Source organism: Mus musculus, chromosome 7 (genome assembly GCF_000001635.26).
Source record: "Mus musculus strain C57BL/6J chromosome 7, GRCm38.p6 C57BL/6J".
In the NCBI taxonomy this organism is placed as follows: domain Eukaryota; kingdom Metazoa; phylum Chordata; class Mammalia; order Rodentia; family Muridae; genus Mus; species Mus musculus.
Window position 1 is genome coordinate 120,002,152 of NC_000073.6, and position 20,409 is coordinate 120,022,560.

At 41.2% G+C, this 20,409-nt stretch overlaps 1 protein-coding gene across 1 annotated transcript in view; it reads right to left on the minus strand.

Moving 5' to 3' along the window:
- The window catches only part of Dnah3 (dynein, axonemal, heavy chain 3), a 173,966-nt gene that overhangs the window by 80,820 nt on the left and 72,737 nt on the right, over window positions 1-20,409 (minus strand). Inside the window, exons 33-39 of the mRNA NM_001370806.1 lie at window positions 18,703-18,922; window positions 17,540-17,674; window positions 14,289-14,400; window positions 8,721-8,962; window positions 7,176-7,276; window positions 5,683-5,788; window positions 3,497-3,626 (exon numbers count right to left, since the gene is read on the minus strand). Coding sequence (NP_001357735.1) covers window positions 3,497-3,626; window positions 5,683-5,788; window positions 7,176-7,276; window positions 8,721-8,962; window positions 14,289-14,400; window positions 17,540-17,674; window positions 18,703-18,922 — 1,046 coding nt within the window. The remainder of the gene's footprint in view (window positions 1-3,496; window positions 3,627-5,682; window positions 5,789-7,175; window positions 7,277-8,720; window positions 8,963-14,288; window positions 14,401-17,539; window positions 17,675-18,702; window positions 18,923-20,409) is intronic.

Below are 20,409 nucleotides of genomic sequence, written 5' to 3' on the forward strand. Positions count from 1 at the left end.
CCTCTAGTGAGTCTAGCTAAGGGTTTATCTATCTTGTTGATTTTCTCAAAGAACCAACTCCTCGTTTGGTTAATTCTTTGAATAGTTCTTCTTGTTTCCACTTGGTTGATTTCACCCCTGAGTTTGATTATTTCCTGCCGTCTACTCCTCTTGGGTGAATTTGCTTCCTTTTTTTCTAGAGCTTTTAGATGTGTTGTCAAGCTGCTAGTATGTGCTCTCTCCCGTTTCTTCTTGGAGGCACTCAGAGCTATGAGTTTCCCTCTTAGAAATGCTTTCATTGTGTCCCAAAGGTTTGGGTACGTTGTGGCTTCATTTTCATTAAACTCTAAAAAGTCTTTAATTTCTTTCTTTATTCCTTCCTTGACCAAGGTATCATTGAGAAGAGTGTTGTTCAGTTTCCACGTGAGTGTTGGCTTTCTGTTATTTTTTTTGTTATTGAAGATCAGCCTTAGTGCATGGTGATCTGATAGGATACATGGGACAATTTCAATATTTTTGAATCTGTTGAGGCCTGTTTTGTGACCTATTATGTGGTCAATTTTGGAGAAGGTACCATGAGGTGCTGAGAAGAAGGTATATCCTTTTGTTTTAGGATAAAATGTTCTGTAGATATCTGTCAGATCCATTTGTTTCATCACTTCTGTTAGTTTCAGTGTGTCCCTGTTTAGTTTCTGTTTCCATGATCTGTCCATTGGTGAAAGTGGTGTGTTGAAGTCTCCCACTAATATTGTGTGAGGTGCAATGTGTGCTTTGAGCTTTACTAAAGTTTCTTTATGAATGTGGCTGCCCTTGTATTTGGAGCATAGATATTCAGAATTGAGAGTTCCTCTTGGAGGATTTTACCTTTGATGAGAAGGAAGTGCCCCTCCTTGTCTTTTTTGATGACTTTGGGTTGGAAGTCAATCTTATCAGATATTAGGATGGCTACTCCAGCTTGTTTCTTCATACCATTTGCTTGGAAAATTGTTTTCCAGCCTTTTATTCTGAGGTAGTGTCTATCTTTTTCTCTGAGATGTGTCTCCTGTAAACAGCAAAATGTTGGGTCTTGTTTGTGTAGCCAATTTGTTAGTCTATGTCTTTTTATTGGGGAGTTGAGACCATTGATGTTAAGAGATATTAAGGAAAAGTAATTGTTGCTTCCTGTTATTTTTGTTGTTAAAGTTGGCATTCTGTTCTTGTGGCTGTCTTCTTTTAGGTTTGTTGAGGGATTACCTTCTTGTTTTTTCTAGGGCATTGTTCCCGTTCTTGTATTGGTTTTTTTCTGTTATTAACCTTTGAAGGGCTGGATTCGTGGAGAGATAATGTGTGAATTTGGTTTTGTCGTGGAATACTTTGGTTTCTCCATCTATGGTAATTGAGAGTTTGGCTGGGTATAGTAGCCTGGGCTGGAATTTGTGTTCTCTTAGTGTCTGTATAACATCTGTCCAGGCTCTTCTGGCTTTCATAGTCTCTGGTGAAAAATCTGGTGTAATTCTGATAGGCTTGCCTTTGTATGTTACTTGACCTTTTTCCCTTACTGCTTTTAGTATTCTATCTTTATTTAGTGCATTTGTTGTTCTGATTATTATGTGTAGGGAGGAATTTCTTTTCTGGTCCAGTCTATTTGGAGTTCTGTAGGCTTCTTGTATGTTTATAGGTATCTCTTTCTTTATATTTGGGAAGTTTTCTTCAATAATTTTGTTGAAGATGTTTGCTGGTCCTTTGAGTTGAAATTCTTCATTCTCATCCACTCCTATTATCCGTAGGTTTGGTCTTCTCATTGTGTCCTGGATTTCCTGGATATTTTGAGTTAGGATCTTTTTGCATTTTCCATTTTCTTTGATTGTTGTGCCGATGTTCTCTATGGAATCTTCTGCACCTGAGATTCTCTCTTCCATCTCTTGTATTCTGTTGCTGATGCTCAAATCTATGGTTCCAGATTTCTTTCCTAGGGTTTCTATCTCCAGTGTTGCCTCACTTTGAGTTTTCTTTATTGTGTCTACTTCCCTTTTTAGGTCTAGTATGGTTTTATTCATTTCCATCACCTGTTTGTATGTTTTTTCCTCTTTTTCTGTAAGGACTTCTACCTGTTTGATTGTGTTTTCCTGTTTTTCTTTAAGGACTTGTAACTCTTTAGCAGTGTTCTCCTGTATTTCTTTAAGTGATTTATTAAAGTCCTTCTTGATGTCCTCTACCATCATCATGAGATATGCTTTTAAATCTAGGTCTAGGTTTTCGGGTGTGTTGGGGTGCCCTGGACTGGGCGAAGTGGGAGTGCTGGGTTCTGATGATGGTGAGTGGTCTTGGTTCCTGTTAGTAGGATTCCTACATTTACCTTTCGCCATCTGGTAATCTCTGGAGTTAGTAGTTATAGTTGACTCTGTTTAGAGATTGTTCTTCTGGTGATTCTGTTACCGTCTCTCAGCAGACCTGGGAGACAGATTCTCTCCTCTGAGTTTACTCTCTGCTGGCAAGCTCTCTTACAGGGAAGGTGCGCAGATATCTTGTTTTTGGACCTCCTCCTGGTCGAAGAAGAAGGCCCAAAACAGGGCCTCTCTCAGAAGCTGTGTTGCTTTGGCAGTTCCCAGAAGCTGTCAGCTTCTGTGGTGCAGACTCTCACCTGTGCAGACTAAATTCCTAAGTTCCAGGGAGTCCTGGAACCAAGATGGCGACCGCTGCTGCTGAGGCTGAGGCCACCTCCCAAGCCAAGCGGACACCTGTCCTCTGGTCCGGACGGTGGTCGGCTGTCTGCGGCCCGCCAAGGGTGCTGCCTCAGCGGCTCTGTGCTTCTGCCTGTCCCAGAAGCTGTCCGGTTCTCTGGCGCACCCTCTAACCTGTTCAGACTAATTTCCTAAGTCCCGTGGAGTCCCGGAGGCTGAGGCCGCCTCCCAAGCCAGGCAGACACCTGTCCTCTGGTCCGGACGGTGGCCGGCTGTCTGCGGCCCGCCAAGGGTGCTCCACCTTGTTTTTAAGGTAGGGTCTCTCATAGTCCTTGAAGGTGCTGACTTTGCTAGTCTGACTGGCCAGTGAGACCCAAGGGATCCATCTGTGCTGGGATAACAAACATGTACCACCACACCTGATCTTTTTATGTAGTTTCTGGGAGTCAAACTCCATGCTATTGTGGTGAGCATTTTTTGAGTTAGCATTGAGTAAGCTATCTCCGCAGCCCCCATAACTTTCTTAATAAATGAAAACTTATCTATTTTTCCAAGTAGATTTTCAGAGGAACATCCAAATGTGTCATCTAAATCTCTGTGTGGAGGAGAGGCTCGAGAATCCTCTGTGTGGACGAGGAACGTTAGGTGGGAGAAGGAAGGATGCGGTAAACTTTGTGCAATCACAAACCAACATGAGACAAAACACATGGTTCTCTCCATAACCTCCACCTGCAAAGCACTCTTGCTTTGGATAGACATCAGGTCCCACAGTAACTCAAGAGGAAGGAAAGAGGAATGAGAGTGAAATCATGAGCCAAGACAAACCCAGTGTAGACTAAGAATCATGGGTCACTTACCCAGCAGGGAGGAGTACAGCCGCATCATTGAGAAGGCAAGGTGGATGGGAGATGTTTGCACCACAAATTTGCAATGGAGCCGACTAAAGTCCAGACAGGGCTGCACAAGCCACGTGAACATGTCCTCAACCTGAGAGGAGAAAGCTTTGTGAGACCGTGGAGACAAAGAGCTTGACCCACCTCAATGGCTGGAGAGGCCGGTGCAATTGTTGGCTGCCTTTGAGTGCTGTTTCAAAATTTACATGCTTTGATCCTTTCCTGGGTTAGCCTTGTGATGCCCTCTCAGGATGCAGGGCTACAGCAGTGAGTGGTGGCTCCCCGACTGTCACATAACCAACCACCAGGGCAAGAAGAGAATTCTTTATGGTGTGCTGTGATGCTAACCCATGGGATTTGGTACTTTAGATAGACTAAATGCATTTTTAAACTTATGCTATTTTCAATGTGCAGTGAGTTTCCATTGTAAATGGAAGGGCATCTGTATTCGTTTAGTGAACAAATATTTATTGGGTATTTACTGGTTGCATTGTGGCCAATATGCTTGGGATGAATAGTAGAGAAGACAGACTCAACTCCTGCTAGGAGGAGGAGAGACAGACAATGAGCAAAGAACCAAGTATGTTACAGGCTACAGAAAGTATCATCAGGAAACAAAAGCATTAAGTGGTGAATAACAGGAAGGGCCTAAAATAAGTCATGGAAGGCTTCTTGGAAGAGGAAACAATGTTTCCCTCCTGTGGCAGTGGGAGTTGGACCCAGGAGACTGCAAGTGCTTGAGCCACACTGCCCAGCAAGGAGATTATGGGACCCAATGACAAAGGTCTGACTTAGGCAAGATATCTAAATGGGAAATAAAAGGCACAGGTACTTTGAGGTTTTTAGGAATTGAAACAGGAAATGATGGTCCAGGAATGAGATTGGGCTAGAGAGGGAGCCAATAGGCAGCAGAGACAGGCAAGGCTAGACAACAGTGGATCACAGGCTCCAATAAGGGGTCTGAGGCCATGATAGAGTCCACAGGGACTTGATGGGTATGAGGTCTTGGTAGCTGCCAGTGTGTGTGTGTGTGTGTGTGTGTGTGTGTGTGTGTGTTAGTTATATAAATGCATGTGGTCATATATATTATATATGGATTTGAATGGGGGCAGACATGGGATTGTCTGTCCTATATAATCCTTCAGAGTATTCCATAGTGGGACAAAATCCAACCCTTGGCTTCTTTTACAGGCGACTCCTAAGGACTTCAACAAAGAAAGACAAGAGGCACTGTAAATACGGGATCTCCCTCCTGGATTCCCTGGCCTGACAGTGTAGTCAGCTACCTATGTAGCCTGAGCTTTCCTACTTCTGGTATACTGATTTGTTAATTTATATGTGTATGGTATGGGTACGTATATGCAGATACATGTCATAGTGTTTGGGCATGTGGAGGCCAGAGGTCAATCTGAATGTCTTCTTTAGTCATATTCATTCTCTCATTCCTTCTCTTCTCTTCTCTCTCTCTCTCTCTCTCTCTCTCTCTCTCTCTCTCTCTCTCTCTTTAAAAAAAAAGACAGGGTCTCTCCCTGAGCACAGCTCACCAGTTTGGCTAGAAAGGCTAGCTGGCAAACCCCAGAAATTCTCCTTTCTCCTTGTCTCTGGCACTGGGATTATAGTTGTATGTCATGGTATCCACTGTTCATTATTTTTTTAACATGGTTCTAGGGATTGAACTCAGGTCCCCAAGCTTAACAGCAAGCATTTTACCAAAAGAACTATCTTTCCGACTCTCCTTTCTTAGGATGGGAGGAAGGGAAATGTGATTCTCATTTGTCACACCATTTGTGGGGTGACAGCACAGAGGAGCATGTTTCTTTTAAGGGGTTGTCTCTAGAACTGCAGCTATACATATTTCTGCTAGTGGGATGGTAGAGTAAAAGGTAACACCATGGTCACCATCAAGAACTGTCCTTGGCTCTGGTATTCTCCACGGGGGAGGGTGGAACAAGAAGAGATAGATTATACCATGTCATCCCCACTACATGAAGAAGAAAGTTAAAAATATCAGGCATCCTAGGACAACATAATGAGACTGTTGGGGAAGATAGAAGGATGATGAAGGTAGAGGTGGGTCTGCTAGGTCCGTGGAAGGGGAAGGGAATTAAGGATGGGAGTCATGTGATGAAAGGGATGTCCCAGAGTCTTACCAGTTCTGTGTGCTCCTTAGTGAGACAGCGGGGCAAAGTATCCATGTATGAGTCCTTCAAGGGCTTCCAGCCCAGCTGGTGGGCCTCCATGTAGATCATCCCACACCTGGAGGCATAAACAATTGGGTTTTGTGTGTGCTTGCTCATTACTAACACTGGCTGTCATTTGTTGGCACCAGCATGGCCATGTAATATTCTAGGCTTTATGGATTTTGACAATAGACTTTATCCAGCTATATGACCCTTCTTATCTTATTTCCCTAGGTTAACCAAGTGCTTAATCACCCTTTCCATGTAGAGAATAGTGCCATGAATCTTGACTTCTTTCCTTATTAGTCATAAGCATTCTATATGCTCATAAAGTGCAAATATGTGTGTGCATATACACATATGTACATGCAGTTTAAATCTGAGAATTCCCTATAGCATCATATTTTGAATGTTGTTGCCCAGCTGGTGGTGCTATCTGAAGGATATAGGTCACTAAGGAGAGGAGGGCCTTGGAAGGCTATAGCCCCACCCTTGGTCCCTGCCCTACTCTACTCCCACCATATAAGTGAACAACCCCCAACCACACATTTCTATTATGATAAGAACTGCCCCACCTTTCCTTTTAGCCCTGACAGACTGAAAGCCTACAGACTGTAAGCTAAAATAGTTCCTCCTTCCTCCTCCTCTCCCTTTGTTTAAAGTTTACTTTTATTTTTAATTATGTAAATTGTGTGTATGTGTGTGTGTGGTATGCTACATGTATGTAGGAGGCCAAAGAGGCCAGAAGAGTGTATTGTGTCCCCTGGATATAGGCAGTTGTAAGTTTCCTGACATGCAGGTTGGGAACTGAACTCAGGTCATCTGGTAGGGGAACAAGTTCTTGCCATCAACGAGGGGCTCCAATCCAGCCCCTTCCTTGTAAGCTGCTTCTTTCTCTCTTTCTATTCTCTCTTTCTTCTTTCTTTCCTTTCTTCTTTCTTTCCTTTCTCTCTCTTCCTTTCTCTTCTTTCTTTCTTTCTTTCTTTCTTTCTTTCTTTCTTTTTTTCTCCCTTCCTTCCTTCCTTCCTTCCTTCCTTCCTCTCTCTCTCTCTCTCTCTTTCTTTCTTTCTTTCTTTCTTTCTTTCTTTCTTTCTTTCTTTCTTTCTTTCTTTCTCCCTTCCTTCCTTCCTTCCTTTCTCTCTCTCTCTCTCTCTCTCTCTCTCTCTCTCTTTCTTTCTTTCTTTCTTTCTTCCTTTCCTTCCTTCCTTTCTTTCTTTTTCTTTCCTTCCTTCTTTCTCTCTTTCTCTCTTTCTTTCTTTCTTTTCCTTCTCTTTTTTCTTTTCCTCCTCTTCCTTCCTTTTTCTCTCTTCCTCCTCATTCTTCTCCTCCCTGTCCTTCCCCCACTTCCTCTTCCTCTTTCTCCTCTTCCTCTTCCTGTTTAGTTTTACTTTGTTTTATTTTTCCCTTCATGTTCAAGCATGTGCACCCATATGAACACAGGCATACCAAACACATCAGCTCACCTGCTCACGGTGGCGGGGGAGGCCTGCTCCAGATCTGCTGGCTCAAAGATTAGACTCATCTTGGAGCTCATCTGAATGATCTCTCCACTCATTAAGCACAGCTGTAAGTGTAAGGTTTGGGGGAGAACAAGATTAGATTCTCCACCCATTAACTATAGCTGAAAGTACAGGGATGGGGAGCAAGCTAAAATTCCATCTACAAATGAAGGGTCACAGTGGGGACAAAATGAACTCAGTGGAACCTACACATATGTGTTAAGCACCCACTATGTGTCAGGCGTCATTCTGAGTGCACAGGATAAAGCAGACAGTAATTTCCATCTTCCTTGGGTCTACTTTCTGCCAAAAGGAGGAAGGTGATAGGCAAAGTGTAGCTTGATAAAAGTGTTCTAGAGAGAGAGACAGAGCAAAAGGCTTGAGGACTGCTGTCATGGCAGAAAAACTTGTCATTTTAGAGAAAGAGTATCTGGCCTCACAGTGAATTGCAACCTGGGGTAATATTGAGGCATTATTAATGCTTATGAAGAAATTTGATCTTTCTTTGTATTACCACAAAATTGTTGTTGTTGTTGTTGTTATTATTTCACATTCTACTTTGAGAAAGATCTCACTATATGTTGCCCATCCTAGCTTTGAGAGATCTCTTCAGTCCAAGCAGATCCCTGTCTCAATTCTCCTGAGTAGCTGGGATCGTGGGTCAGTGCCACTAGGCCTAACTTCACATAGAATTGAGTTGCTTATCTTCACGGGCATATCTTCTGCCTAGTTTGATCGCTCAAGTTTCTGAGAAACTGTTGATTTTGAACCTCCCACAATGACTAGCCCACAGCTGGAATGAGGAGATTTACTCCTTAAATCCCTCTCGGGATGGAGTGAGAGACCACTAGAGGTCGTCTTGTTTGACGGGCACATCCCTGAGGCAGGCAGTGAAGATGGACATGTGAGCCTCAGAACATCCACTCATGACACAACCTGCCACTTGGCAACACAGACTCAAGTAAGGCATTTTAATCCTAGGACAAAACCAGAGCCCTTAGTCACTCAGGGGAGACTGAATGCCAGATACCCGTGGTTCATCCAATTTTGTGGTTAAAAAATTCTGTGTATTCCTTGGCCCATGCCACTGTATGTGTCCCCAGAGAGGTCACAGCTATTGTAGGACTGATGCCCCACCAGTTTATATCATCTCTAAATAAATAAAATAGACTCACACCAGTGACTTAGCTTGACTTATTTATTAGACTCTATGACTCTGCCTAAAATTTTCATACCTTCTGTTTCTTTGTGGTGCTGGAGACAGAACCTTGGCCTTATGAGGTAAGTGCCCTGTTACTGAGCTACATCCCCAATCCTTTCTACTTATAATTTTATTCTCAAATCTTACTAACTGTAAGTACAAATTGAATCATAATTAGTGAACTAACAATGATTTTTTTTGTGAGGGACATTTATGCTAGGTAACAAGTCCATGACTTTGTAAAGTTTTGATTATTCATGAGTTAATTTTTAATCCACCCACAAATAAGTGATAGGCTTGGTAGCTACCTTTTTATTGTCATCCAGGACAGTGTTCATATTTTCAATCCAAACAGCATCTACTGGTCCATCAAATATAATCCATTTGCGGTCATCAGTTATGGAAGACGCTTGTTCCCGGAAAGCATTGGCCAGGACACCATCTGTCCACTCATGGCTCACAGCATCAAAGCAGCCATACAGTTGCCCCATTGTGATAGCCTTGGGGTTGATGATCTTGAACTCCACAGCAAACTCTTCCATCTGGTTGGCTGGGTGAGAAAGTCCAACCCATTACAAAGGCTTTGGTGAGACCAGGCATTAAACAAAACACTGCCAACTTGGTGAGCCAGCAGTCTAAGGAGATTCTATAAAATGACACCCGGTCCTTATAAAGATTGGGGTAGCTAAATAGATTAGGCCTTTTGTTGTGTGTTATAACAACCACCAAAAAAAGTATTTGTAACCATATTTTCTTCTGAGTCTTATTTCAAACTAGGTAAATGTCAGATTCATAAGTAAAGAAACCTACTTTGTCTGAGAAGAACTCAAACATTAAAGAAGAGAACCAGCATTTCACCAGCTCTTCTTATGTGCCTGGAATCACAGCTACACTTGGCTCTAGCCTGGGATGATAAAACCCCTGATAGGTGAAATGATTCTGGGAAATAATCACTGTGTTTCTCCATCCAAAGGAGAGTCTAAATGAATGAGTCAAGCTAAGTCACTGATGTGAGTCTATTTTATTCATTTAGAGATGATATAAACTGGTGGGGATCAGTCCTACAATAGCTGTGACCTCTCTGGGGATACATACAGTGGCATGGGCCAAGTAATACACAGGGTATTCTTAAAGTTAAAACAGTAAAGTTTATTAGAAAATGGTTTTACCTAGGTGGGGTGGTACATACCTGTAATCTCAGCACTTGGGAGACTAAGGCAGGAGGATCATGTATTTTAAAACCAGCCTGGGCTACAATAGTGAGCTTCTGTCTAAAAAATAGAATAATAGTTTCAAACTCCAAAACAAGTAATAAGGAAAAGAAAAAAAATTTTTTTAGACAAAGTCTCTCTATTTTTTAGATCTGGCTGTCCTGAAACTCACTATGTAGACCTGGATAGTGTTGAATTCACAGAGATCTGCCTGCTTCTGCTTTCTGGGCTGGGATTAAAGGCATGCACCACCATGCCTGGCAAGAAAACATTTCAAAATGGAACCTAGGTCCTCTGGAAGAGCAACAATCACTCTTAACCACTGGGGCGTTTCTTCAGCCCTCCAACCCTCCAAAACAATTTTAATTTAAGTTCTTGTCTAAACTCATGTGCAGCATAGGCATGCGTTTAAGAATTACATGTTGGTCTAAAAGCTCTAGAAAAAAAGGAAGCAGATTCACCCAAGAGGAGTAGATGGCAGGAAATAATCAAACTCAGGGGTGAAATCAACCAAGTGGAAACAAGAAGAACTATTCAAAGAATTAACCAAACAAGGAGTTGGTTCTTTGAGAAAATCAACAAGATAGATAAACCCTTAGCTAGACTCACTAGAGGGCACAGGGATAAAATCCTAATTAACAAAATCAGAAATGAAAAGGGAGACATAACAACAGATCCTGAAGAAATCCAAAACACCATCAGATCCTTCTACAAAAGGCTATACTCAACAAAACTGGAAAACCTGGATGAAATGGACAAATTTCTGGACAGATACCAGGTACCAAAGTTGAATCAGGATGAAGTTGACCATCTAAACAGTCCCATATCCCCTAAAGAAATAGAAGCAGTTATTAATAGTCTCCCAGCCAAAAAAAGCCCAGGACCAGACGGGTTTAGTGCAGAGTTCTATCAGACCTTCAAAGAAGATCTAATTCCAGTTCTTCACAAATTATTCCACAAAATAGAAGTAGAAGGTACTCTACCCAACTCATTTTATGAAGCCACAATTACTCTGATACCTAAACCACAGAAATATCCAACAAAGATAGAGAACTTCAGACCAATTTCTCTTATGAATATCGATGCAAAAATCCTCAATAAAATTCTCTCGAACCGAATCCAAGAACACATTAAAGCAATCATCCATCCTGACCAAGTAGGTTTTATTCCAGGGATGCAGGGATGGTTTAATGTACGAAAATCCATCAATGTAATCCATTATATAAACAAACTCAAAGACAAAAACCACATGATCATCTCGTTAGATGCAGAAAAAGCATTTGACAAGATCCAACACCCATTCATGATAAAAGTCTTGGAAAGATCAGGAATTCAAGGCCCATACCTAAACATGATAAAAGCAATCTACAGCAAACCAGTAGCCAACATCAAAGTAAATGGAGAGAAGCTGGAAGCAATCCCACTAAAATCAGGGACTAGACAAGGCTGCCCACTTTCTCCCTACCTTTTCAACATAGTACTTGAAGTATTAGCCAGAGCAATTCGACAACAAAAGGAGATCAAGGGGATACAAATTGGAAAAAAGGAAGTCAAAATATCACTTTTTGCAGATGATATGATAGTATATATAAGTGACCCTAAAAATTCCACCAGAGAACTCATAAACCTGATAAACAGCTTCGGTGAAGTAGCTGGATATAAAATTAACTCAAACAAGTCAATGGCCTTTCTCTACACAAAGAATAAACAGGCTGAGAAAGAAATTAGGGAAACAACACCCTTCTCAATAGTCACAAATAATATAAAATATCTCGGCGTGACTTTAACTAAGGAAGTGAATGATCTGTATGATAAAAACTTCAAGTCTCTGAAGAAAGAAATTAAAGAAGATCTCAGAAGATGGAAAGATCTCCCATGCTCATGGATTGGCAGGATCAACATTGTAAAAATGGCTATCTTGCCAAAAGCAATCTACAGATTCAATGCAATCCCCATCAAAATTCCAACTCAATTCTTCAACGAATTAGAAGGAGAAATTTGCAAATTCATCTGGAATAACAAAAAACCTAGGATAGCAAAAACTCTTCTCAAGGATAAAAGAACCTCTGGTGGAATCACCATGCCTGACCTAAAGCTTTACTACAGAGCAATTGTGATAAAAACTGCATGGTACTGGTATAGAGACAGACAAGTAGACCAATGGAACAGAATTGAAGACCCAGAAATGAACCCACACACCTATGGTCACTTGATCTTCGACAAGGGAGCTAAAACCATCCAGTGGAAGAAAGACAGCATTTTCAACAAATGGTGCTGGCACAACTGGTTGTTATCATGTAGAAGAATGCGAATTGATCCATACTTATCTCCTTGTACTAAGGTCAAATCTAAGTGGAGCAAGGAACTTCACATAAAACCAGAGACACTGAAACTTATAGAAGAGAAAGTGGGGAAAAGCCTTGAAGATATGTGCACAGGGGAAAAATTCCTGAACAGAACAGCAATGGCTTGTGTTGTAAGATCGAGAATTGACAAATGGGACCTAATGAAACTCCAAAGTTTCTGCAAGGCAAAAGACACCGTCAATAAGACAAAGAGACCACCAACAGATTGGGAAAGGATCTTTACCTATCCTAAATCAGATAGGGGACTAATATCCAACATATATAAAGAACTCAAGAAGGTGGACTCCAGAAAATCAAATAACCCCATTAAAAAATGGGGCTCAGAACTGAACAAAGAATTCTCACCTGAGGAATACCGAATGGCAGAGAAGCACCTGAAAAAATGTTCAACATCCTTAATCATCAGGGAAATGCAAATCAAAACAACCCTGAGATTCCACCTCACACCAGTCAGAATGGCTAAGATCAAAAATTCAGGTGACAGCAGATGCTGGCGTGGATGTGGAGAAAGAGGAACACTCCTCCATTGTTGGTGGGATTGCAGGCTTGTACAACCACTCTGGAAATCATTCTGGCGGTTCCTCAGAAAATTGGACATAGTACTACCGGAGGATCCAGCAATACCTCTCCTGGCATATATCCAGGAGATGCCCCAACTGGTAAGAAGGACACATGCTCCACTATGTTCATAGCAGCCTTATTTATAATAGCCAGAAGCTGGAAAGAACCCAGATGCCCCTCAACAGAGGAATGGATACAGAAAATGTGGTACATCTACACAATGGAGTACTACTCAGCTATTAAAAAGAATGAATTTATGAAATTCCTAGGCAAATGGATGGACCTGGAGGGCATCATCCTGAGTGAGGTAACACATTCACAAAGGAACTCACACAATATGTACTCACTGATAAGTGGATATTAGCCCAAAACCTAGGATACCCAAGATATAAGATACAATTTCCTAAACACATGAAACTCAAGAAAAATGAAGACTGAAGTGTGGACACTATGCCCCTCCTTAGTTGTGGGAACAAAACACCCATGGAAAGAGTTACAGAGACAAAGTTTGGAGCTGAGATGAAAGGATGGACCATGTAGAGACTGCCATATCCAGGGATCCACCCCATAATCAGCATCCAAACGCTGACACCATTGCATACACTAGCAAGATTTTATCGAAAGGACCCAGATGTAGCTGTGTCTTGTGAGACTATGCCGGGGCCTAGCAAACACAGAAGTGGATGCTCACAGTCAGCTAATGGATGGATCACAGGGCTCCCAATGGAGGAGCTAGAGAAAGTACCCAAGGAGCTAAAGGGATCTGCAACCCTATAGGTGGAACAACATTATGAACTAACCAGTACCCCGGAGCTCTTGACTCTAGCTGCATATGTATCAAAAGATGGCCTAGTCGGCCATCACTGGAAAGAGAGGCCCATTGGACTTGCAAACTTTATATGCCCCAGTACAGGGGAACGCCAGGGCCAAAAAGGGGAAGTGGGTGGGTAGGGGATTGGGGGTGGGTGGGTATGGGGGACTTTTGGTATAGCATTGGAAATGTAAATGAGCTAAATACCTAATAAAAAATGGGAAAAAAAGAAAAAAAAAGATCAAGATATATCAAAAAAAAAAAGAATTACATGTTGGCATATTATATAAGAACAAACATACAAATGGAAGAAAAGAAACCCAGACCGTTTACTTAGTGGTGAACGTAGATTCTGTTGGTTGAATATCTAGAATGTTCCATGCATTTATCTACATAATCTAATTCTCAAAGCAATCCCATCCTAGAGCTGGGAAAAGAGGAGACGACATTAAGTTACTTTCCTAAGTTTAAGTGTTTATTCCAAAGATGAGCTCTTATCCTCTACTCTAGGAAAAAGGGAGACAAGGAAGAAGGAAAGAGAAGAGAAGTGAAGGATGGGAAGAGGAAGTTTGTATGGGAAGAACACAAGGAAGGGAAAGGAAGCATGTATCTGTTTTGTTTTTAAACTGATTTTGTTTAAGTCAACAACAGTCAAGCTATTCTCCTTGGGGAACCACAGGGGAAGCCACTGTTGAGCATTTAATGGTATTGCTCCAGCCTTCACACCATGCACAGCAAACCTCTTGTTGGAAGACCCTGTGTCCCAGCCTTTATTTTCTACCTGCAGACATTTGTGTGCCGTGCTCTGCTTTTAATGCATATATCAACACCCAGGTTGACAAAGCTCATAGTTGGCGTTGTCTCCACCAAGTCAGGTAACAGTGCAGGAAGTCCTGACCTCCCTAAAGCAGAGGGTGCAAGCTTTACCTGCATGTAAATCACCCAGAGCTGCAGCCAGAACTTTATAAGCTGATGTCTTGCCACCCATTGGATCTCCAACAATCATGTAGCCATGTCTTACCAGCATCATCTCATAGATCTGGGAAGAGAAGTCATAAAGGGAGTTAATTCTGGTGCACTGCCCTGTACTACAAGTGAGAGGTTAATGAAGGGCAGATATCAGATTCTCAAGGTCACATTAACTATCATAAGCTGAAGCCCTTTTAGTGGTCTATTGTTAGACATGCCTTAGATTGCCTAGGACATAAGGTACTATTTGTTCTTCTTCTATCTAGATGCTAATTCTCATGTGATTACTCAGATGACCCCATTGAGTGTGTCTGACCTCTAAAGGAAGGAGAAAACCAACTTTAGAAAATTGTCTTCTGACTTCATCACTTGTGCCTATAAACACTTAGTGAAAAAAATTAAAAAATTAAAGGTTTAGATTATATGAAATAATTGTATGCATTTTTGGGTACACTATAATCATTTGATACATTTAAAGAACTATATTGATCAAATCAGGGTAATTACATTTCTATCTTCCAAGATTATTGGAAGATAATGATTATCTTTATGAACTCACTATAATTCAAATGTAGGTGGTGGTCAATAGAGGCAGGAAAGGAAGGAGAGGAGTTGGGGGATAGAGAGACATTAGATTCCTGACACCCCAAAAATTAGGTTGGAAGAATTAGCTGTAGAATTCTATAGTGGATAGGGCAACTATGATTCACAATGCTTTATTTCTTAAAAATATATTTACATGTATACCCATATTCATAATTTGTTAGAGATGGCATTTACCTTTAAAGAGAGAAAGGTGATAGGAATCATTTTAGCAACCTGCATTTTTTTATTGGAGGTTTATGTACTGTTCTGACCTGAATGGAGCTCTCAGCTGATGAAAACTATTTCCAGAGTCAGGCTCCAACATATCAATAGCATTCATTCCATGTAACTTCAGCCCTTAAGTACTGTAGTGGTTTGAACAAGAATGTCCTCAATAGTCTAAGGCATTTGAACACTTGGTTCTCAGCTGATGTCTTGATTGGGGAGGTTTTTAAGTGTGACCTTGCTGGAAGAAGTATGACATCCAGGATGGCTTTGAGAGCTTAGAGACTCTTAGGGCCCATTGCTGAGATGTGAGCTCTCTGCTTCCTTGTCCTGTTGCCAGGCCTGCTGCCTACTGCTTTAACTCTCTGCCATGACAGATTCTCATCCATCAGGAATTGTTAAGCTACTTCTACCAGTTGCTTTATCACATCAACAGAAAAGGAACTAATTCATGTATCAACAGCAGTTTTCATAAAAGCCCATTTTTAAAACCTATTTCCTGATCATTCTTTTCTTTTCCTGTGACAAGCAGCTCATAATATTTAAAATAAAAAAATACTCCAGTCATTTTTATTTACATGAAAAAATTCCCTTTAGACTGTGAGCCCCTCAGAGAAAAGCAACACATGAAGCCTTTTATCTTAAAGGACTAGTTCTTGTTATTTTTTTTTTCACCTTGGAGGTGAGTGATGAGAAGAACCAAGGAAGGTTATGGTTATGGGGGTGGTAGAGGGAGAGAAAAATACACACTGGCAAAGATTGATTATCTACTGCATGCCAGGCACTGATCTGGGTAGTATGGTCAGAGAAAGAACAAAACAGTAAATTCCCAACTATCAAGAAAGCTTTATGCTCAAGTATGTTTGAGAGACATTTATAGTGAATAGAGGTGAAAATAGGACAGAAGGCATCCCTGACTTGGTAGCCTCCAGTCTTCCTGAAAATGGCTGTGAAGATAGCAAGATACAAAAAGGCAAGTAATTCTGGGTATCTTCGTTTTGAAGATATAACTTTATTTTTTTAGAATCGGCACTAAACTACATCAACATTTGCCTGTATGTCTGCAAATAGTTTGAAAGGCATTAAAAGCAAGATTGATGGATGAATAGATTGACGGGTAAGTGGATATATGGTAGACTAGGTGAATGACTGGGTGGATGTATGGATGAGTGAATATGTGCTTGGGTAGAGGGATTGATGATAATGGGTGAGAAAGTAATAAAGCAAAATATTCATTGTAACATCTAGGTGGATAGGGGATATTTATTAATAACTCCACTTTTTTGGAAGTTTAATAGATTCCATAATAAAATATAAGAAATTAAAGTGTGTGCCTAGTTAAAAGGATAGGCCACATATAAAATTAAAAAAAAAGAGCTAGATTCAATATCAGGTTAAATGAAATATATATATATATATTTATATATTTATATTTATATATAAATTAGTTCACCTGATGATATATTGGGGAGAAAAATTATTGGTGCAAGTCAGTCTAACCTCAAAGTCTGAAGGTTTGGTCCTACCTTGACCTTTGCTTCAGTGAGCAGCCTAACTGTGAGAAATGACAAAGCCGATGAAGCTGGTGATGACTGAGGAGACACAAACACAGCACCATGCACCGTCTAGTCTAGTGCTTTCTACGCATGTGTGCTCTCTGAGAAATCACTCTATAGGGACGCTTCTTCTCTTTCCATTGTACAGGTGAAGAAACTGAGGCCCGGAGAGGTGAAATAATCTGCCTTAGGTCCCACAGAAGGATCTTACAGTGGTGAGATTTGAACCTGGGTCTACACTAATCCCAAATCTAGTTCCTCTCTGAACCTCACTGCTTTTGTGGGATCTAGATTAGTTGGTATTTATAAGTCTCTTTGACTCTATGTGACTCGGATCTGAGTGTGCAGTTTGGCCACAGTTCATTGAATTTATTACTGTAAGTCGTAAGTCAGCTTTGCATGGCGTGGTCCCAGAAGGGAAACACTTCAACTAGCATGAAGCTTTATGGATGCTCTGTAAGGTCAGGCTGTACAGACTTGTGCTGTCTGTCAGAAAAGCTCAGTGTAACCACAAAGTTTGCCCCAAGAAAGATGACCACAGAAAAAGTGTTGGTGTTTATCTTATTTTGCTTTGTTGTTGTTACTGTTTTGAGATCACAAATGTACCTCCTGGGATTCACACATGTACGCCATCGCATGCCTAGGTACAACGTTGCATCCTACACTTTATCTTGTAGAAGCAAAGGCTGATGGCACAATAGACTGTCAAGTGGGCCTTTTAGCTCCCTTGCTACTCAGACTTTGATGGTTGCTGTTAGGTCAGCTCACATCTGCCCTAGGTCTCTCTAGTTCCTGACTCCAGCACACAGTAGGTACACCCCAACTTGGGCAGAGGAAACTAACCTGGATAATCTTCCCAATGAACCAGGGCACTGGCTGCAGCTTCATTTTTCTGATGTTGTTGTTCAATGCTTCCAGGAAAACTTCGTAGTCTGGCTTTGGAAGAACAACTCCAGGAAACAGATCTGAGATAATGCCCTGTAATTCAATAATTCAAGAGAAATGGGATGAGGTGGGGATACCTGTTAGGTTAGCTCACCTTCTTTTAAAAGGAGATCTACAAACAGAAGAAATGTTAGAAAATTTGCAACACTTATTTTTTTCCTGGACTGAAAATCACAAATGCCAAGTCTGTGAAACACGATTCCCCTCCCAAAGAGTTTTAGAAGCCAGAAGAGATTTAACAGGGCCACAGTGCTGTTTGCTGGTCATGCCACAAACTAATGAGATGGACAATTCCTGGCTATATGGCACTCACAGCCTGATAAAGAAGATAGGCCTTAAGTTAGTTATAAAAGAAACTAATTCCATTAGATAAAAACCATGGCCCAGATCTAAAGCAAATAGTGAAATTTTTTTTTTATCAAAATTTGGACCTAAATATGGCCTTTTGCTTTTTTACTATTATTAACATGAAGGGGGTGGGCAAAAGGTGTGTTAGGGAAGACTAGGTCATTAAACTGCTTGTTGTGCAAGCATTAGGGCCTGATTTGAATCCTGAACACTCATACAAAAAGCGGTGCCAGTAATCCCAGCTCTGGGAAGGCAGAGGCTGGTGGGGTCTTGGAGCTTACTGAGCAGCCATTGTAGCTGATTTGGTTAGCTCCAGGTTCAGTGCAAGACAGGATCTCAACAACAACAAAAAGAGGTGGAAGGTCACTCGTGGTGGCTTGTGCCTTGAATCCCAGGACTTGGGAGGCAGATGCAGGCAGATCTTTGTGAGACTGAGGCTAGCATGTTCTACATAGCAAGTTCTAGGCCAGCCAGAGCTACATAATGAGAATCTGTCTGTAAAAAGTAAAGGAGAGCAATAGACAATGGTAGCTGAGCTATCTGCATGCACCAACCTGGGTATCTGCATGCACCAACACACACACTCTCAAAAGTGGGATGGCTAGGATGAGAAAGGGTGCCAAGAGGAGGAAGGTGTGGGGAGGTGCTGAAGAAAATATTTTATTCTCTGAAGTTGAGCCCGGGTCCCTGGATAAGGCCCCCAGACAGCATACCTGAAACAGGGGGACATCTTGAGCCAAGAACTTGGCCAGGTTGACATCCAGCAAGGCCCGGAGCAACAGAACACTCTCATTCTCCTCAGGGTACTTAAGCTTCAGATTGCCTGCAGCTGTGAGCACAGACTTGACAGCCCGCATGCCATAGTCATAGTGATGTTGAGATGAGAGTTGCTCAGAGCACAGGCGGTAGGTGGCAACAATCTTCTGGGCAAGACTACACAAGGGCAAAGACATGACTTCAGGTCCTCATTGAAGCCCCTTCAGAAACTACGCTTGCCCATGGTTTTAGTGAGCAAGTCTTTTTACCAGAATCACCATAACGAACAAACTCTCTTGCAAAGATAGGATGAAAGCAAGCAAGGCATATATATCTAACATACATTCTAAATGAAGTCACACTATGTACTCCGTGTGTGTACATGTGCAGACATACACACACTTGAAACAATGGATCAAAGTATTAACTGTGTCAGTCACTGAAGAGCAAAAGTAAGGTTTACTGGGGGACATTTACCTTCTCCACAATATTGTGACATAACAATATTGTTTGATATCCTGTTTGTATTTTAATACAAGAATACTAATTCAACAGTGAAATATATACATCATAGTACACACATATCCTCATGTGCATGCATGTCTACTTCTTGGTATTTCTAGATACACAGCTGAGAACCACATGTCTCAGACTATGTATAGTTAGAGGAGACCATACTCATGTGTTCTAGACAGTGTTGGGTGAACAAGTGACATTTGTCAGGTCCAGGCTGACCCATAAAATCTCCTCCATGAGACATCCCAGGCCATGTGATATAACCATGCTGTAAGAATCCCAGGTTCCTGATTCTCCCAGTGAGGAGCAATGCTCCTGATCAGAAATATCCATTTGCAGTTTTGAATGAGTGCAAAGCAAAGATTTGTCATGCTCTGCCATTGGGATTTGGACATTAGGGTTATTACCCTAACTAATATACTTAGACACGCTGCCCTTATGACAATTCCCTTTAGAAAATGGATTCACTTTTAAAAACAAAGATGTGTTCACACTGTAGCACAAGGCTTAGCATTATGTAGATGGTGAACTGAATAGTCAAACCAATGTGATCCAGGTCTACCATAGGGAAAATATAAACCTATAGCTTGGGGGAAGCCTTTTGACAAGGAAGGGGGATATAATCTGTGAAAAATTCTTAGGTTACAAATAAGAAACACCTATACACTCTGTATGAAGAATAAATGAAGAGACATTTATTGCAACAACAAAATTGAGGGAAAGACAAGGTAAACAACAACAATAATAAAAAACAAATGTAAAACTTGGGTTGGGCCAATATAAACCATTTTATAATGATTCATAGCTCCTGGTGTGTGCTATTGTGAGTATACATGTGCACACATAAGGACACTGATTAATTACTGAGTGCCTTGGAAAACTGGGAGGTGCTTGAATCAGAAATAACCCCATTAATTGAAGTCAATAAATATTATATTGCTAGCATTTAACTAAATTATTTATTTAATTAAATAATACTAAATTTCTCTCTGCAGCTTTGGAATAATCTCATGTTTTATAATCTTGTTTTAAGCCATTTATTAATATGGGAGTAGATGTGTTAGCATGAGGGGTGGGAAAGATATGAGTGGCTATAGTTTTTAACAGTGTTTGGGTATGTATAAACCGAGAAGGACCTCCTTCATGGG